The sequence below is a fragment of the Mytilus trossulus genome, chromosome 1 (assembly GCF_036588685.1).
Source record: "Mytilus trossulus isolate FHL-02 chromosome 1, PNRI_Mtr1.1.1.hap1, whole genome shotgun sequence".
Taxonomy (NCBI): Eukaryota; Metazoa; Mollusca; class Bivalvia; order Mytilida; family Mytilidae; genus Mytilus; species Mytilus trossulus.
In genome coordinates, this window is record NC_086373.1 from 61460976 (window position 1) to 61478250 (window position 17275).

The following is a 17275-nucleotide window of genomic DNA, read 5'->3' on the forward strand; positions in this document are numbered from 1 at the left end:
ATATATATGTCAATTTACAGTTTAGAGAAATACTAAATATTCTGTCAGATATTTACTAAAATATATATTTGTCGAATTAAACTGGTTTTAGTATGCAGGACAGGAGTTTCTGGAAAAAACTTAGATCGTGTTCTTTTGACTTCGAAAATATTGGAAGCCAAATACCAAAAAACCGACTGTTAGGGTAACAATAAAAACACCTAAACAGAATAGCAACAACAATGTAAATCATATTATAGATAGAAGTTCAGAATCAGATACTAAAGACTTAAAGGGCAAAACTATATTCAAAACAATTTGTATTAGCTTTGCTATTTGATGTTTCAATCCTATGATATATATAAAACCAAAACGAACCATTTAACATGCATACCACGTTATGTCATTTGTCATGGGGTGTATTACTTAATCGTATAAAGGGTTCATGAAGTAAATTACCTTATAATCTTTTATAAAAGCTAAATATAAATGTTCGACAGTTGTTAATTTCTGTGTCATTTGTTTTCCTGAGGAGAGTTGTCTAATTAACAATCACACTACATCTTATGTTAAATATATATTAATATAAAGTATAAATAATGTTAATACTCAATAACTTACACTTGTTACAATATCTTCCTGTTCGTCTCTCCTTACAACCGTCGGTACAAACTGCAGTATCTTTACTGCAAATATCATTTAAACAGTTTTTAGAGTCACATCCCCAAACACAAGATCCGTTTCCAGGGTAACAATGTTGATCTATACAATTTTCGGGACAAAATTGTTCGCAAGTACTTCCCCAAAGACTCTTTTGACATCCTAAAACATGTTCATGTAAATATACGTCAATAATAATTGAGATTAGTTATTGATAAATAATGCTAAATATTTAAAAGAGAGGCAAAGGATATCCGAAAAAATCAAAAATAATGTATCAATTCAATACGAAACCATATCGTTTTATATCGAAATATCATTTTGTAATGAATATTCCATATTGAATTATATCCAAACATCATTACGTAATGTCAAAACCATATCAAGTATAGAAAAAATATCATGAAGTTAAAGTAAAACAACATAAGGTTATAACAGAGTTCCACATAAGAAAACTGTGGCGTTCCATACCTACTTCTCATGTGGCACCTGTTGTGTTGCTCATGTTATTACAAACCCAGTAAAAAGTATTATTCAGTAAGTCACATTAGTTGAAGTGAAATGAAATTGTAGTTTACCAGCTGCAACCACTTACCGGTATTTCATGAAACATTTTTTTTCCCTAAAGGTGTTTGTTTCATTAAAAGATCAATGTTCTAGACATGATAAGGTTTTGTGTCTGGTATATGTTGTTAAGGTTTTTGTTTTTTGACAATCGTGTAATAAATTATAGTATTTGTTTATATTTTAGAAAAAAATGAACTATATTGTCAAATCATAAACTTTAAACATGCAATGAAGTGCTGTAATCTACACAAATGTGGTGTGAAAATTACAGACAACCTCAGCTATATACTAAAAACTTAAGAAACAAATATCTTTACGAACGTCTTTCAACCCACCATTTATGGCAACGTAACATAACTCAACCATAGGTCCATCTTCGCGACCGTCTGATTCTGTAGATCCTTTATCATCGTAGTAAATGACAAATTTTCCAAATTCATAACAAGGAATTGTCTGAGTGATGTTTGGGAGACCAGGACCATCTGCATAGCAGAGAAAACCAACAGGTGGAATAGTTGATGTGTTGGTAACATATAGTTTAAATCCATCCATACGTCGAGAAACTGTAAGAAAGGTTAAACCAGTATAAAATGAAACGTAAGCAAACAATCAGGCAAACATTGTCCATTAGAAATTATACAATTTTTTTTTTAAAGGGTTCAAGAATGTATATTTGCGGTTGCCTATAATTGCTCACATTCACTTTATTTTAACTCTGGTGCATTTTTGTCTAATTGGAAACCATACCACATCTTCTTCTTTTTTTAATCTTGATAGAAACTAATCATGTTAATTCTACGTTGACGAATTTCGTTCATATTCATATATATAAATGACATAGCCTGTATACAACAATTAGAAGTCAACGACAAAGAAAACACAACGACATATAGACGGCAACATTCAGTTTTCAAAAATGAGCAAAATGAAGAACTGTGAGATATTTTTCAACAAATTTATAGTTTTAAACCTGCAGTGAAACAAATAAAAAAAAAGATTGGCATAATGTTTTTTAAATTGAGCTTTAACAACACTGTTCCGGAAAAGGGTTATGCGCTTAAAACATGTTTAACCTAGCCAAACATTTCATGTGCCTGTAAAGGCCAGTGATTGTCGCTGGTGTATATCTGTCATATCCATTTTTTGGAATTCTGGTAATATCAGTAAGACCGTTAATATTGAGTTCCAATTGTTTTGCATTTTTCATGTCATGGCCTTTAATTGCCGATGTTATCGTTGTTAAAATTCTCCCTCGCCCTGCTCGTCCGAATTTAAAACATTTAATCTCTAATTCAATAGGCTATAGACAAGACAAACACAGATATAGGATAAGTTGCTCGCAGTAACATCTTATTTTCTCTTGCGATACAATATTTTATTTTACTTTATTGTACATATTTCTTCCTTGACACAATATATAAACACATGACATATAAACATGTTCTTCTTTCGCAGCGTTTCTTGTACTCCGGCTAATACCTCCAACGCCTGTACGTACAATAAACATAGCAGCAACTGCACATATACCTATGTGACCAACTTCAATTCGACGTAACTGCGAGCACCTTCGATACTAGTACATTTAAATCCCAAACTTTAAATAGTACCTTTTAACCCCACCCATAAAAACCGCCAAACGTTAACCTTCCTCGTGCCTCCTGCACCTAACATCAAACTTATAAATAGTACATACTGTTACAAAACCAGTATCCGAACTAGTTATACTAGTTCACATCTATAAATAATAACTACAAATAGCAAACGGGAAAACCCCTATTTCAAACGAAATAAAATACATTGAAAGGCGTACGATTGATTACAATTGCTTATATCACTTCGTTTAAACTGTAAGGCATAGTTGTTTCGTTGGCAATCACTCCACATCTCGCTGTTTTTTCCCCCAATAATCTATTAAATCACTTAAAAATGTATATACCAACCTGTAAACATCGGTAATGATAAAATAAAAAAAATATTGTTTAATATATTTTATTGTCACACATAATAAATGTGTGTTTTTTTTGTAAAAATATTGACCTAAAATTGTCTTCTATGGAACAAATATTCTGTTATAACCTTTTGAGGTCCTTATTTGCAGTTTATAGAAGATGTGGTGTGAGTGCCAATGAGACAACTCTCCATCATAATTCATTTGTTCTTGATATTTCATATAATACGGCATAGCAGCCCAAACATATCGGTGCATGAATCTTTGCATACAACCATAAAGCGGACGTCGATTCGAGAAGCTAAAAAATGGACGTCGATTAGAGAGACCAAAAATTAGACATCAATTAGAGGAAGGACACAACATTGGCCGTCGATTTAAGGAACGGACGTCAAATAGAGACAGGACGTCGATCTGAGTCTAACATATATCATCATATTTGTATGAAAAACAATTTCTGTTCTGAATAAGTAAACATCTAAAAATTTAACTTCTTGTTTCTCTTTTCATTTATTCATTTCTCAAATGGTCCAATACATGTTGAAATATAATACATGAGATATTCGCCGATTTAGCGAAGTGAAGGAAATCCTTATGTTGTTTGCCTGGGTTGAAGCAAAAAAGCATATATGCATTTACTTTTTTACATTATTTTAATTATGAAATGATATATGGTAATATGACATTTAATAACGTTTAAAAATTATAAGGGTTTCCTTTAACTTATTGTTACCCTAGAATATTCAAAATACAATTGGTAATCATAATAAACTATTATACACTAATGTAAAACTGTTTGGTCCTTTATAGATGATTCGTAGAATTTACCATAGTCCTTAACCACAAAGAACAGACAGACATAAAATATATGTGTCCGAATCAATTCTCTAGATTTACCGTCATCAGAAATGCAAAGCAAAACATACTAAAATCTAGTCATGGATGAGTACCAATACATGTTTATAACTACATAACCGAAAAGAACCTGAATTCATCCTAGCTTGATTTTGACTGAGAGAATTGAAACCTTTGATTCTTAATAATTTCGTGATCTATTGACAAAGAATTTGATAATAATGTGTTATGTTTATGAGTTTTCAAATATGTCTGCCTTCAACATCATTGAAGAGACAATACTTGTAGTAATGAACATCTGGAGAGGTATAATGATATACTCAGTTATACTTACTGTTCTGACCTTGGTACTGGCATGACTATACGAACATTGTGTTATTTCTCAATACGCTGCCACAAAATTTCTAAATGTATTAAGAAAAGGAACTTATCTCTGTAACGAATGTTAATCCATAATACAAGGGGTACAATCAAAATCACGTGATGGATATACACACACCGGAAGTTACAGTCGAACTCGCCGCTTGAAAGGTTAGTAGTTGCATTTTCTTGTTTATATCAATTAAATTTTGATTAATAATGTGGCACACCGAATGTCGGATAGTATGTAGTTCTAAAATACACAATTGTTTTTGCTAGAAAGCGTGCAGTTATTGCGAACACTTCGACACAGTTCCAGATTTTCGACGGATAACTGTGTCGAAGTGTCAGCATTAACTGCACGCTTTCCAGAAAGGATAATTGTGTATTTCAAAACTAGATAGTATCCGACATTCGGTGCACTACCTTATTTATTAAAATTTATTGATATAAACAAGTAAATACGACTACTTACCTTTCAAACGGTCTGCTCGACTGTTACCTCCGGTGTGTGTATATCCATCACGTGATATTGATTGTACCCCTTGTAATATAGCTCTCTTTACTTTTCAGCGTTTGATTTTCCTGTTGATCCCCTTAATGTTTTGTTGTCTCCTCGGCGTTTGTAGAAGTGTTGGACAACAGCGTTCTTGATGAGTTATTTAAATGTAAATTTTGAATAACTTTTAGACAGATTATATCACACGGGTCATATGAAGTTATCAATTTTCTTTTTGGTATACATGTACTTACAATCTTCTCTGTAGTATATAATTACATCTGTGATGAATACAGTCTCTTTATTGAATTCAAACATCCACCATGCATCGGGTTTGCGAAGCAATGTGTGGGTACATATATCTACACTAAACTTATTTGATATAGGTGGTTTTATAGCATTTATTGCAGGGCCTCCACCATTTGAACTTAGTGAAGCCTGTCCAAATGGTGTAAGATTCTCTGTGAAAAAGGAACAGAACACAAAATAAGATACATTTTAGACAATGCAGCAAATTCATACATAATATAAGAATATTTACTCTCACGCGTACGATAACCTTTAATAGTCTGATTGTGTATGAGACGAGATGTTTTCAAGCAACGTTATGTTAAGTTGCAATCTCATTGATGTTTACACAAATAGTTTTTCATTGATATTGTTCTTATTTCTAATTTGCATATAATACTTTTAAGTTCTGTTCGGATAAAAAATTGTTTTCTGAGAGAGCGAGATGGATCAACCTTTAACATTCATAGATCAATCATTCATTCCTCCTTTAGTTAGACACATTAACAAATGAAGTATTCAAAAAGTTTTTGACGTACAATCTTCAACGGATATAGCTTGATCAAAATTTATGATCTATTATGAATTCTATTTGTACTGTTTTGGTCAATTTAAACTTAATCTACAGCTGGTATCTTTGGAGTATAGAAGATTGAAAATGGAAATACTTAGAAATATGTATAGTTGCATATATATCAGTTACCCTTTTTACAATTTACGAAACTGACAAAAGCAATATACATGTGTATTTTAAATGATCAATGTGTTATTAACTACTATTGCTACAACAAATATTTACTGGCTATTGGCGGGCGGACTAGTTTTATTCGAAAACTTATTCTTACAGAGGGTTTACACAAAATACTTAATCATATTCAGATTGTGGTAAAAGCTTGAAAGGTTTGCAAAATAAAATAGCTCATAAAATATTTTCAGCCATGGACCCAATCTGAAAGTAGAAAGTAAAGGTGGCAAAATATTAAAACATTTGACTTTTCTACTCTTTACACAAGTATTCCACATTCCAAACTAAAAGACAAATTAAAAGAGTTGGTATTACTTTGCTTCATAAAAAAGAATGGCCAACGTAGATACAAGTATCTTGTCTTAGGGAGGGATAAATCCTCCTTTGTAAAGACTCACTCTGATTCAAACAAAAAATTCTCTGAAACCGATATTATCAAGATCCTTGATTTCTTGATTGACAACATATTTGTTACGTTCGGAGGACGTGTTTTTCAACAGACTGTCGGCATCCCAATGGGAACAAACTGTGCACCTCTACTTGCTGACTTGTTTCTTAATAATTATGAGGCTGACTTAAAGCAGAAACTTCTTAGGAAGAAAGATAAGAAGTTAGCAATATCCTTTAATTCTACTTTCCGCTACATAGATGACGTTCTTTCACTAAACAATTCAAAATTTGGTGACTATGTGGAACGCATCTATCCCATCGAATTGGAGATAAAGGATACTACAGATACAGTTAAGTCGGCTTCATATCTTGACTTACATCTAGAAATTGACAATGAGGGTCGGTTGAAGACAAAACTTTACGACAAAAGAGATGATTTCAGCTTTCCTATTGTGAACTTTACATTTCTAAGTATCAACATTCCAGCAGCACCTGCATACGGGACATATATCTCCCAATTAATACGATATACCCGTGCTTGCATTTCCTATCATGATTTTCCTGATAGAGGGTTACTGCTCACAAGGAAGCTATTAAACCAAGAGTTACAAGTGGTGAAGTTGAAATAATCCCTTCGTAAATTTTACGGACGCCATCACGAGTTGGTTGACCGTTATGGAATAACCGTTTCACAAATGATATTGGATATGTTCCTTACGTCGTTACCACAATCCCCTTCCCTTTCATGAATTTGACCTACCGAATAAGTTTATTTACCGGATTTGTAATCACATAAGCAACACGACGGGTGCGGCATTTGGAGCAGGATCTGCTTACCCTTCCGGAGCACCTGATATCACCCCTAGTTTTTGGTGGGGTTCCTGTTATTTATTCTTTAGTTTTCTATGTTGTGTCATGTGTACTATTGTTTTTTCTGTTTGTCTTTTTCATTTTAAGCCATGACGTTGTCAGTTTGTTTTAGATTTATGAGTTTGACTGTCCCTTTGGTATCTTTCGTCCCTCTTTTATAAGATGGTAGATTTTTTATTTTTTTCAATACTTTAAAAATTAATGCAAATTTTATAAGTTAAGCTATTGACATACAGCCTTAAAAATAGATTAACAGTACTCCCATCAATTGACTCGATATACAAAGTTCATACAAGTAATGCTAATATTGTCATAATCGCGGTAACCTTGATATATATCTTGAAATTTGTATGCCAAAATAGGAGTTCCAAATTTAAATCTGATGAAAATAAATTGTTTGGTTGATGTTGTTTATCTGAAATCAACTGTAGTTCTGTGTCATTTTGGTCTCTTGTGGATAGTTGTCTGATTGCCATTTAAACCACATATTCTTTATTTATATTTAAAAAAGTACATTGCATGCAGACATAAATAGTAACATAAAAAACAAATAATGTTATCAGGAAATCATCTGTTAAATAAAAATGTTCTAAAATTGACACTATAAATATCAAACAATAACTAAGTAGTACATGTCTTGTCAAATCATACAATAATGATCACTCTCTAATATATCCTATCGTATTGACCCTCACATATACACATAGTACATCCAAATTCTATCTTTACAAACTTGCATCTTCCTCGGCAACATGTTTTACTTTTACATTCATATTTGTTTAGTTTAACACAGGACTCTTAGTGCAAACAAGTTCCGAAGGATACCAATATCGACACATTTCAGAAAATCAAAATGGCCTGTTTGGTGTCCATTTCAATGCCGCTAGAAAATTTATACCAAAAAAATTTGCAAACATATATTTTATATTTATCACAACAAACAAGGGTTATCATTTTGTGACTTAAGATATTGGAGTTCTGGCAGCCGTTTTGATTGGGAATATTTTGGTCCCAAGGACACAGTTATCGTCTTTAGTGTGAACAGTTTATAACTTCGATTTTTTATTTGAAACACACTCTCAATTTATTTCTTTATATCTTATACATGAAATACTAAGCATGTTAAGTAGGGGGATTTAATAACATGTTAACACGATTTTGGTGCTGAATCTTTATGTTAAGTAGTGATCTAGTCCAGTTAAAAAGGTCAAATTTAACTACATCTGAAGCTTTCAAACTGAATTGTAGACCCCCCCCCCCTTAACACAGCAAATGTTGAGTTAAAGCTGGTACAAGTTTCTATAATGGTTTGTTTTACTTGTAGTACACTAAACTGTAAACAAAAAAAATGAGATATACACATGGAAAAAAGTATTGCAACACCTTGATTTTTTTTAAATTGGAAAATCAGTCTCTTATTTTGGATGGAATATGATAAAATATTTGTAAAAAAATATAGAAACGTAGTAAATGATAACATTGGCTTTAAAACGAACAAAAAATGTATGAACTTTACAATGTCAGACATTTCAAAATTATTCTTTAGATGATTGTTCACATCATGGTTGATCGTTATACGCCAAAGAATTACTACTTTGTGCGCAGCCTCCATTCAAACGAATAACTGCATATTAACGTCTTCTGATTCCTGCCATAAGTCGACTTATTTGTTGCTAAGCTAGCAGCATCCATTCTTGAAGAAGGGTATTATTTATTTCATGACTTGTTTGAACTGGGGTGTCCTTTCATACACTTTACGACCAATAGTGTCCCATATACATGTATGCTCGATATGGTTCAATTTCGGGCTACGATTGGGCCAAAGAAGATAAACCGAATTCCATGGGAACAATGGATCTTCCTCCACGACGCTAATTTCCAACTTTGGCGAGCTCCGCACTATATTGGATACGGGCATCTGTGTGTCTGTTCATAGGCAAAGGTCTCCGAAATGCTATTATCGCACGATAACCAGTAGCGATGAGCCGATCTCGAACAGTTCTTTTTAAAAGCCTCATGTATGGTCATCATTCTCATTTAAGAATTGCACTGTTTGCCATGGGTTATCTTCTGAACAACCTTCATTATGCTTTATTTTCCCTAGCAGATGTTATAGGGGGTCTTCTTGACCCCATAGGGTCTTTAACATCGTTTCTTGCCTGATTTTTATTCTCAAAACGACTAATAGTGGAATGGTGATGACCAACAATACGCGCAATTATTACAGCAACATACCTCCTTCCATCATGCTGGATATCTGCATTCATGCTGCAGTTATGAGTTGTGGATGACCAATTACAAGGTGTCAATAACATAAATTTATAAATTTATAAAATTGGATATTTTAAGTGTTGAAAACAATGAGGATAAAAACATCTGTTTTAGTGTTAACAGTGCAGTAGCTGCATCTGCAGATAAGAACTGATAGAGTCGATATTTATTGATTAAACTGAGGTGATATTTAAATAATGTTTAACTCGTTCTGTTTCAACAAATTATTTAACAAAAAAAGAAAAAGTGTTTTTTTAATTTGAATTTCAATTTGGTGTTGCAATACTTTTTCCATGTGTATAGATCAGGTGCAACTTTATTACAAGGAATTTGAATTTATCGTCTAAAAGAAATGTTCTACGAAATAACTTTGTTCTCGTTGCTAAAACAGAATTCCATAAATCTAGATTATGTACTTTGGCAACTTTCCTGAATGGTTCGCTGGTTTAGTTTGGTTAAACTTATAAAGTAAAGAAATCACATCTTTGATTTGCAGAAATTCTGTTAAAATGTTCCATTTCGGCATGAACAACTACATTGTATTTTTTGCAAATAATTTTTTAGCAATGTTTAATATTTGATGTTCATAAATTGGTCAAATATGTCATGCGCATGAAATGAAAGTATCTAATAGAAAATTCCGTTTGTCCACAGGTTTGCTTAAATAAGAACAGAGAATTAAGAAATATAAGTCCACAATATGTTTAATGGACCAACAGTGATATATCGGAAACACTGGATTGAAATACCTAACGAACAAATTTGAAAGAAAGTGATATGCCGACAGTGGAAACATGAATGATAATGACCCCTTGCAATAAAATACATTATCATTGGATCTGATTATCAGCTCTTTGATGCTTATATATGTTGCATATAGAATTGGTTTAACCTATCAATCAACCAGCAATGACATAGTCGATTGACTGCTATTGAATTGCAGAAGCACTCGAAAATCACTAGGAAAAATGGCACGAATCCTGTCTAAACTAATAATCAGATATAAAAAGATATTATTAGAAGAAATGCAAACTTTCTTTTTAAGTTGAAGACGAGTTACAAAACAAAATATTTAGACACAGCTCTAGTGAATTAACAGAAGACATTTCTTCATGGTCTTTTCCTGAGGTAATGTATCTTATCTGACAATAGTTAAGATGCATCGACATTCATGGTCGACAAAAAAGTATTTGACTGAGAACTGCAGGACAATATTCTTTTCGCCAGAGTAAGTGCAGGACAATAAATTTCACAGAAGGCCAAGTATCATGTTAAAAGAAAAATTAAATAAAAACTAGCTAAACCTTTCACTTGTATGACAGTCGCATCGATTTCCGTTGTTTTATAATCGTAATCACTATAAATTCAAATGAGTTAAACATGCTTCACATAAACTATTGAATCAAGTGAAATAGACACTTAAGTGTTTAAAAAGTGTCTGAAATCTTTGGTCAGATGAACATGAAATTTTTGACCACAATCAGACCTAAACGGACCTAATGTTATGTGTGTAAGGTCAAGCACTATCTGCTCTGTAATATTCAGATCAATCAGGCAATCCATTGTTGAGTTGCTACCACTGAATTGTTAATTTTAACTTGTAAATGACAAGACATCTTTGTTACCAAACAGACAATATTCGACAACATACATTATTTTAAATGATCCTGTTCCCTAATATTGTCAATAAAATGGAAATGAAAACGAAGCGGTCATTGCCATGCCATTGTAATGTTAATAGTGAAATTTTAATATTTTAAAAGTAAGGTTGCAACGCCTCCATCCAAATAAATAAATTTCTTTAATTATTATATGGATTTTTGCGCATGCTTTTTTTCAGATACATTACGTTCCTGCGTGCTAAGTCATTATTTCTTTATTCCATCTTAAGTTTAAAACTTAGATTGTTCGTATTGCAAAATTGGATATTAAAACTGTTCTTTTACCTTTGAGATTTCAAAATCATACAACAATATATTAAAAGATACATATCTAGATAGTTCACGGAATTGAAATTCGATGCTTTGTTTTGGTTTATAAGAGGAAAAAGAAACCTTATCAGATGGATCTCAAAGTGAGAAAAATAATTTACGATGAATGTTATCAATAATCGAAATAGAAGTTAGCTCAAAGAAGATGTATAACATTTACTGTAAATTGTTAAGAAGAAAATTAAGCACGAGGAGAAAATGTTATCATAACTCATTACTAAGATTTGAGATCGGTGTGTAACCTTTCAATGAGTAGACATATAATCGGTATTCTAATCTTGAAGGTAACTGAACATCTAATTTAACTTACGTTGGGCTGTAACAGTCAACAAAATAGATAAGTGGATAAGTAACATGAGCAGCATATTAAATGGCGAAAGATCCATCAGGTACAGTCGCAACTTATGCTTTACTGAAATAAAAGTAACAACACATGTTAATAGATATAGGAAGATGTGGTGTGAGTGCCAATGAGACAACTCTCCATCCAAGTAACAATTTAAAAAGTAAACCATATACAGGTTAAAGTACGGTTAGGGAGTGTTTGACAACATTGACTACTCACGAGCGTCGCGAATGTTCAGACATATATAAATGTGCTTTGGTGGAAAAGAAAGACATTGTTTGGTTTGTTAGGGTTTGTTAGGGTTCATAATTAACTCCTGAGAAATTGTGTAATAATGAGCGTTAACAAAACACAGCGATAAACATATTGATTCAGTGTGAGTGGAAATTTCCTGTTGTAAACTTTTTAACAATTTAATTTCAATGGGAATATATCTTGTTCACATTGAAAAATATGAGAAATATAGCATAAATTTTGTCTAAAAAGTATATATTTTTAAAGGAAACAACTTTGGTGTAATTTCAAAAAAGTTATGCTACATGTATAAGCTCCATTAATTTCCCTCAATATTGGAATTCATTCGTTTAATTTTTAAATATTCAAACCTCTATCCCACTAAGTTGCCATCGTTTTTTTTCTAAAAATAATTGGATGTTAAACGAAGATGTACGGTTTTGATTTATCAATTATAGCAATAAAAAGACCTCAGTCCACGAACATTGGTAGCGAGAAAGATAAATGAATCCACAGTATGATATTTTCTTGTCTTTACTTTGATCTGTCATTGACGTCATGATAATGATCTGAAAACGATGTCATTTTATTTTTGCCTTATTACGTCATTGGTTGACATTCATTGGTGTTTATTTGTGGAATTATATATTTTGCGACATCATTATTACAGAAATTCACATTTACTAAAAACCATAAAAAAAGTTGTTGAATTTATTTGAAACTGATCATTCCTTCCGTTATTGTGATGTTTACAGTTTTTTCTCAGAATTTAAATTTATTATGGGTTTTATAGCGAATCAGAATTAGAGTAATACGTGTTTTCTTTTTTTAGTTGCATTTCATTGTTTTCATCTTGAAGATATGTTTTAATGGATGAAGGAATGTACGTTATTCTCATTTCAATGTTATATCGAAGGTACATATGTTTAAAATTCAAATATTTCTATATTAATGGTTTAAGATAATAAGCGAACATACGTTATCCAGAAAACAAAGAAATAATTGAGAAGAACGGTTCATTGAAAGCATGTTTACTGTGAAATTAAAAATACTTTAAAGTTCCATATGTATATATTAAAAAGGCGAATAAGGAACTGTTCATTTCGTAGGAATAAAAAATAAGAAAAAAACACACAAAAAATACGTGCAACTGAATTAGCAAACATTGCAAAAAACCCATAGCTTACCTCAACTTTAGTCAGTATTTATACTTAGTATTTATAACACACTTAAGCAATAAGGAAATTGGGCGATTTTTTTAAAATTCTATTTTAATTTCTATTTGTAATCATTTAGAACTCGTTGAACTGCATCTGTATATCGAAAATATAATGAATGTTTCTTTAAAATTTATAATTCCACCGATACAGTTAGAACAAGTTAAATAGGCCCATTAACGTATAGGCTTTATCAAATATAACATGTTTCCTTCTAAAATGCCAATTCTGGAGAAGATAAAAATGTATTGGGCAATTACCATTGTTGAAGAAAAAATCTGCGAAATATAAAATTGAGCTTACACAGTTTTATGTATAAATGTAACGATATGAAAATATATGGATCCTCGTCTTCTTATAGGTACTGACTAAATCAATAAAGGATGATTGATGTATGGACACAAAAATCCCTAGGTTGCCAAGTTTGGAAAAATGGGAAATAAGTCCTAAATAAACAATTCGATAGAAACTTCAGTTTAAGTGTTGTACTTGGTGACACTACAAAGATCTTCGATAAGTTTATTGCACAAAATGTTACCGTCGATTGTCATTTTTATGATATAGACTCAGTTATTAAAAATAAAACTAGTTTCTAAAGAGCCTGTGTCTCTCACCTTGGTCTATGTGCATATTAAACGAATGACACAGATGGATTCATGATAAAATTGTGTTTTGGTAATGGTGATGTGTTCATAGATATTGTCCCATCCGTGAAGTCATATTACTTTACTGAACACTCTTGCTGTTAACAATATATAAATCTATAATGCACTTTGCCCAGTAGTAACAACGAAAGACATTTTGTAAAAAATTACCAAAAGTTTCAAAAGTTATGAAAATTGTTAAAATTTACTATAAAGGGCAATTCATCCTTAAGGGGTCAATTGATTATTTTGCTCATCATGGCTTATTTGTAGATCTTACTGTGCTGTAAATTATTGCTGTTTACCGTTTATCTCTATCTATAAAGGCAACAGTAGTATACCGCTGTTCAAAACTCATAAATCCATGGACAAAAAACAAAATCGGGGCAACAAACCAAAACCGAGGGAAACGCATTAAATATAAGAGGAGAACAACGACACAACACCGAAATAATATAATAATATAATAATAATATTGGAGATAATAACCAAAAACAGCAAAATTTCCTTGAAATTAACAATTCAGGGGTAGCAACCCAACAACCGCTTTTTCGATTCATCTGAAAATTTCAGGGCAGTTAAATTTTGACTAGATAATTAATTTTACCGTCTGTCAGATATGCTCTAAATGCTTTGGTTACAGAGTTATAAGCCAACATCTACATTTTACCCCTATGTTCTATTTTTAGCCATGGCGGCCATCTTGGTTGGCAGGAGGGGTCACCGGACAAATAAGTAAAACCAGATACCACAATGATAATTTTGACAAAGTCTAAGTAAATTTGGTCAAGTAGTTTCAGAGGAGAGGATTTTTGTAAAAAAATACAAAAATTTAAGAACAAATCATGGTTAAATTGACTATAAAAGTCAATAACTCCTTAAGGGGTCTACTGACCATTTTGGTCATGCTGACTTATTTGTAGATCTTACTTTGACTATTTGTTGAACGTTATTGCTGCTAACAGTTATCTCTATCTTTAATGATATTCAAGATAATAACCAAAAAAAAAAAATTTCCATAAAATTACCAATACAGGAGCAGAACCCTAAACACGGGTTGTCCGATTTATCTGAATATGCCTGGGCAGGCCGATCTTGGATTTATACACAATTTTAATTCTGGTCAGATTCGCTCTAAATGCTTTGGTTTCAGATTTATGAACCAAAATCTACATTTCACCCCTATATTCTATTCATAGCCATTGCGGCCATCTTGATTGGCTGGCCGGGTCACCGGATACATTTTTTGAACTAGATACCCCAATGATGATTGTGGCTAAGTTTGGTTAAATTTGGCCCAGTAATTTCAGAGGAGAAGATTTTTGTAAAAATTAACAAACGACACCGGACGACGGACGACGGACGCCAAGTCATGAGATAAAAATGAAAACTCAAACAATTTCAGGTGCGCTTTTTAAAAATATGTGCAATCTGTCTGTGAAAGTTTAATAAAAATGTATTTAAAAGTAAGAGGGGTTGATTATTAAAATTATTACCGTCTTTCGTCTGCAGATATAAATTTGAAGCTTCTTTCGTCTGGAATCATAAAATAGTTATCAAAGGTACCAGGATTATAATTTAGTACGCCAGACGCGCGTTTCGTCCACATAAGACTCATCAGTGACGCTCATATCAAAATATGTATAAGGCTAAACAAGTGAAAAGTTGAGGTGCATTGAGGATTCAAAATTCCAAAAAGTTGTGCCCAATACGGCTAAGGTAATCTATGCTTGGGATAAGAAAATCCTTAGTTTTTCGAAAAATTCAAAGTTTTTTAAACAGGAAATTTATAAGAATGACCACAATATTGATATTCATGTCAACACCGCAGTGTTGACTACTGGGCTGGTGATACCCTCGGGGACGAAACGTCCATCAGCAGTGGCATCGACCCAGTGGTGTAAATAGTTATCAAATGTACCAGGATCATAATTTAGTACGCCAGACGCGCGTTTGTCTACATAAGACTCATCAGTGACGCTCAAATCAAAATATTTATAAAGACAAACAAGTAAAAAGTTGAAGAGCATTGAGGATCCAAAATTCCAAAAAGTTGTGTCAAATACGGCTAAGGTAATCTATGCCTTGGATAAGAAAATCCTTAGTTTTTCGAAAAATTCAAAGTTTTGTACACAGGAAATTTATAAAAATGACCACAATATTGATATTCCTGCAACACCAAAAGCTACGGATTATATATCACATTTTTCAACATTCACTTGAAGTTCAACAAATTTTAAATGCACATATACATGTACATCACTACATGTGTGTGTTGCTTTCTTCCACAGAAAACGAAGGCTTGACAAAAACTTGACAAAAACTATCATCCACATAATCTGATATTATGTATCCAAATACTGGTGTTTGTTATAGAATATTTTTTTGTTAAATAAATTGAACTTTTCCCGCATTTTCAAAAATAAATTTACAATTAAATGGAAAAAATCTTCATTTCTGCAACACTTGTAATGTTTAAATTTCATTATCCTAAGAAATTCTTATGATAACATATTTGTTATTTCGCATTGGTCAGTTTTTTTATTGGTGGAGGAAGCCGTAGTGCTCGGTAGGAAAACTGACATCGTGATCAATTAAGATTGAAGTCGAACGCACCTGTCATGGTTTGGAGTTGAACTCACAATGCTATTATTAAAGTTAGCAGGCTACTGATACAGTAGCTTGACTACATAGACCACTCGTTTGCTATTGATATTATTGTGTGGTATGTATTCTTTTTTTTCAATAGCTTGTCCAAATATTGATATAGAACGGCTTTGTAAATTTATGATGTACTTAAATATTGTAAATTATTTTATTGTAAATATATTTTGCTTCAATTTGTTTATTAAGCCATCTCAAGATATTCTAGAACTTATAAATAATTTACATGGGTGTGAATTTTATCTTTATACAGTGTCTTTTTATTTTTAGTCTTCCTGTCATGTTTGTGGGACAGAAGATCTTAATATCTAAAACTAAGCAGTCCAATTTGACTTAATAAATAACTAGTTTTATACAAAACTTTCTAATAATTTTCTATCACGATCAACCATGACATTATTATAAACATATTCACGACGTCGTGTGCCCAACTTTTGAACACGCTTGTGTTGCAAAGGATCTATTTTCCAAAACATTCTGTTTTCTGATCGTAAATTTTTTGTTAAACCTTTTCCCGTTTTCAGTTGTTATCAAGTCGCAATTGCTTGTATCTCGGATATGAGATTTTTTAACAGGTTACACATGTACTAAGTTTCCTTAATTATAACTCAAATAATTATACTCAGAAGACCTTCCCCGCGATCTCTTTTCCACTAAAGCTGACAAAATTTTACAACAATGTATTCATGTATGACGATTGTGATCTATAATGATGGTTTAATGTGATATACAAAGTATAGATTTTTG

At 32.1% G+C, this 17275-nt stretch overlaps 1 protein-coding gene across 1 annotated transcript in view; it reads right to left on the minus strand.

Moving 5' to 3' along the window:
• LOC134683781 (receptor-type tyrosine-protein phosphatase T-like) overlaps positions 1-17275 on the minus strand; it is a 61032-nt gene that overhangs the window by 37471 nt on the left and 6286 nt on the right. Inside the window, exons 2-5 of the mRNA XM_063543123.1 lie at positions 11734-11835; positions 5123-5329; positions 1542-1769; positions 601-801 (exon numbers count right to left, since the gene is read on the minus strand). Of these exons, the coding sequence (XP_063399193.1) occupies positions 601-801; positions 1542-1769; positions 5123-5329; positions 11734-11809 (712 nt within the window). The 5' untranslated portion in view covers positions 11810-11835. The remainder of the gene's footprint in view (positions 1-600; positions 802-1541; positions 1770-5122; positions 5330-11733; positions 11836-17275) is intronic.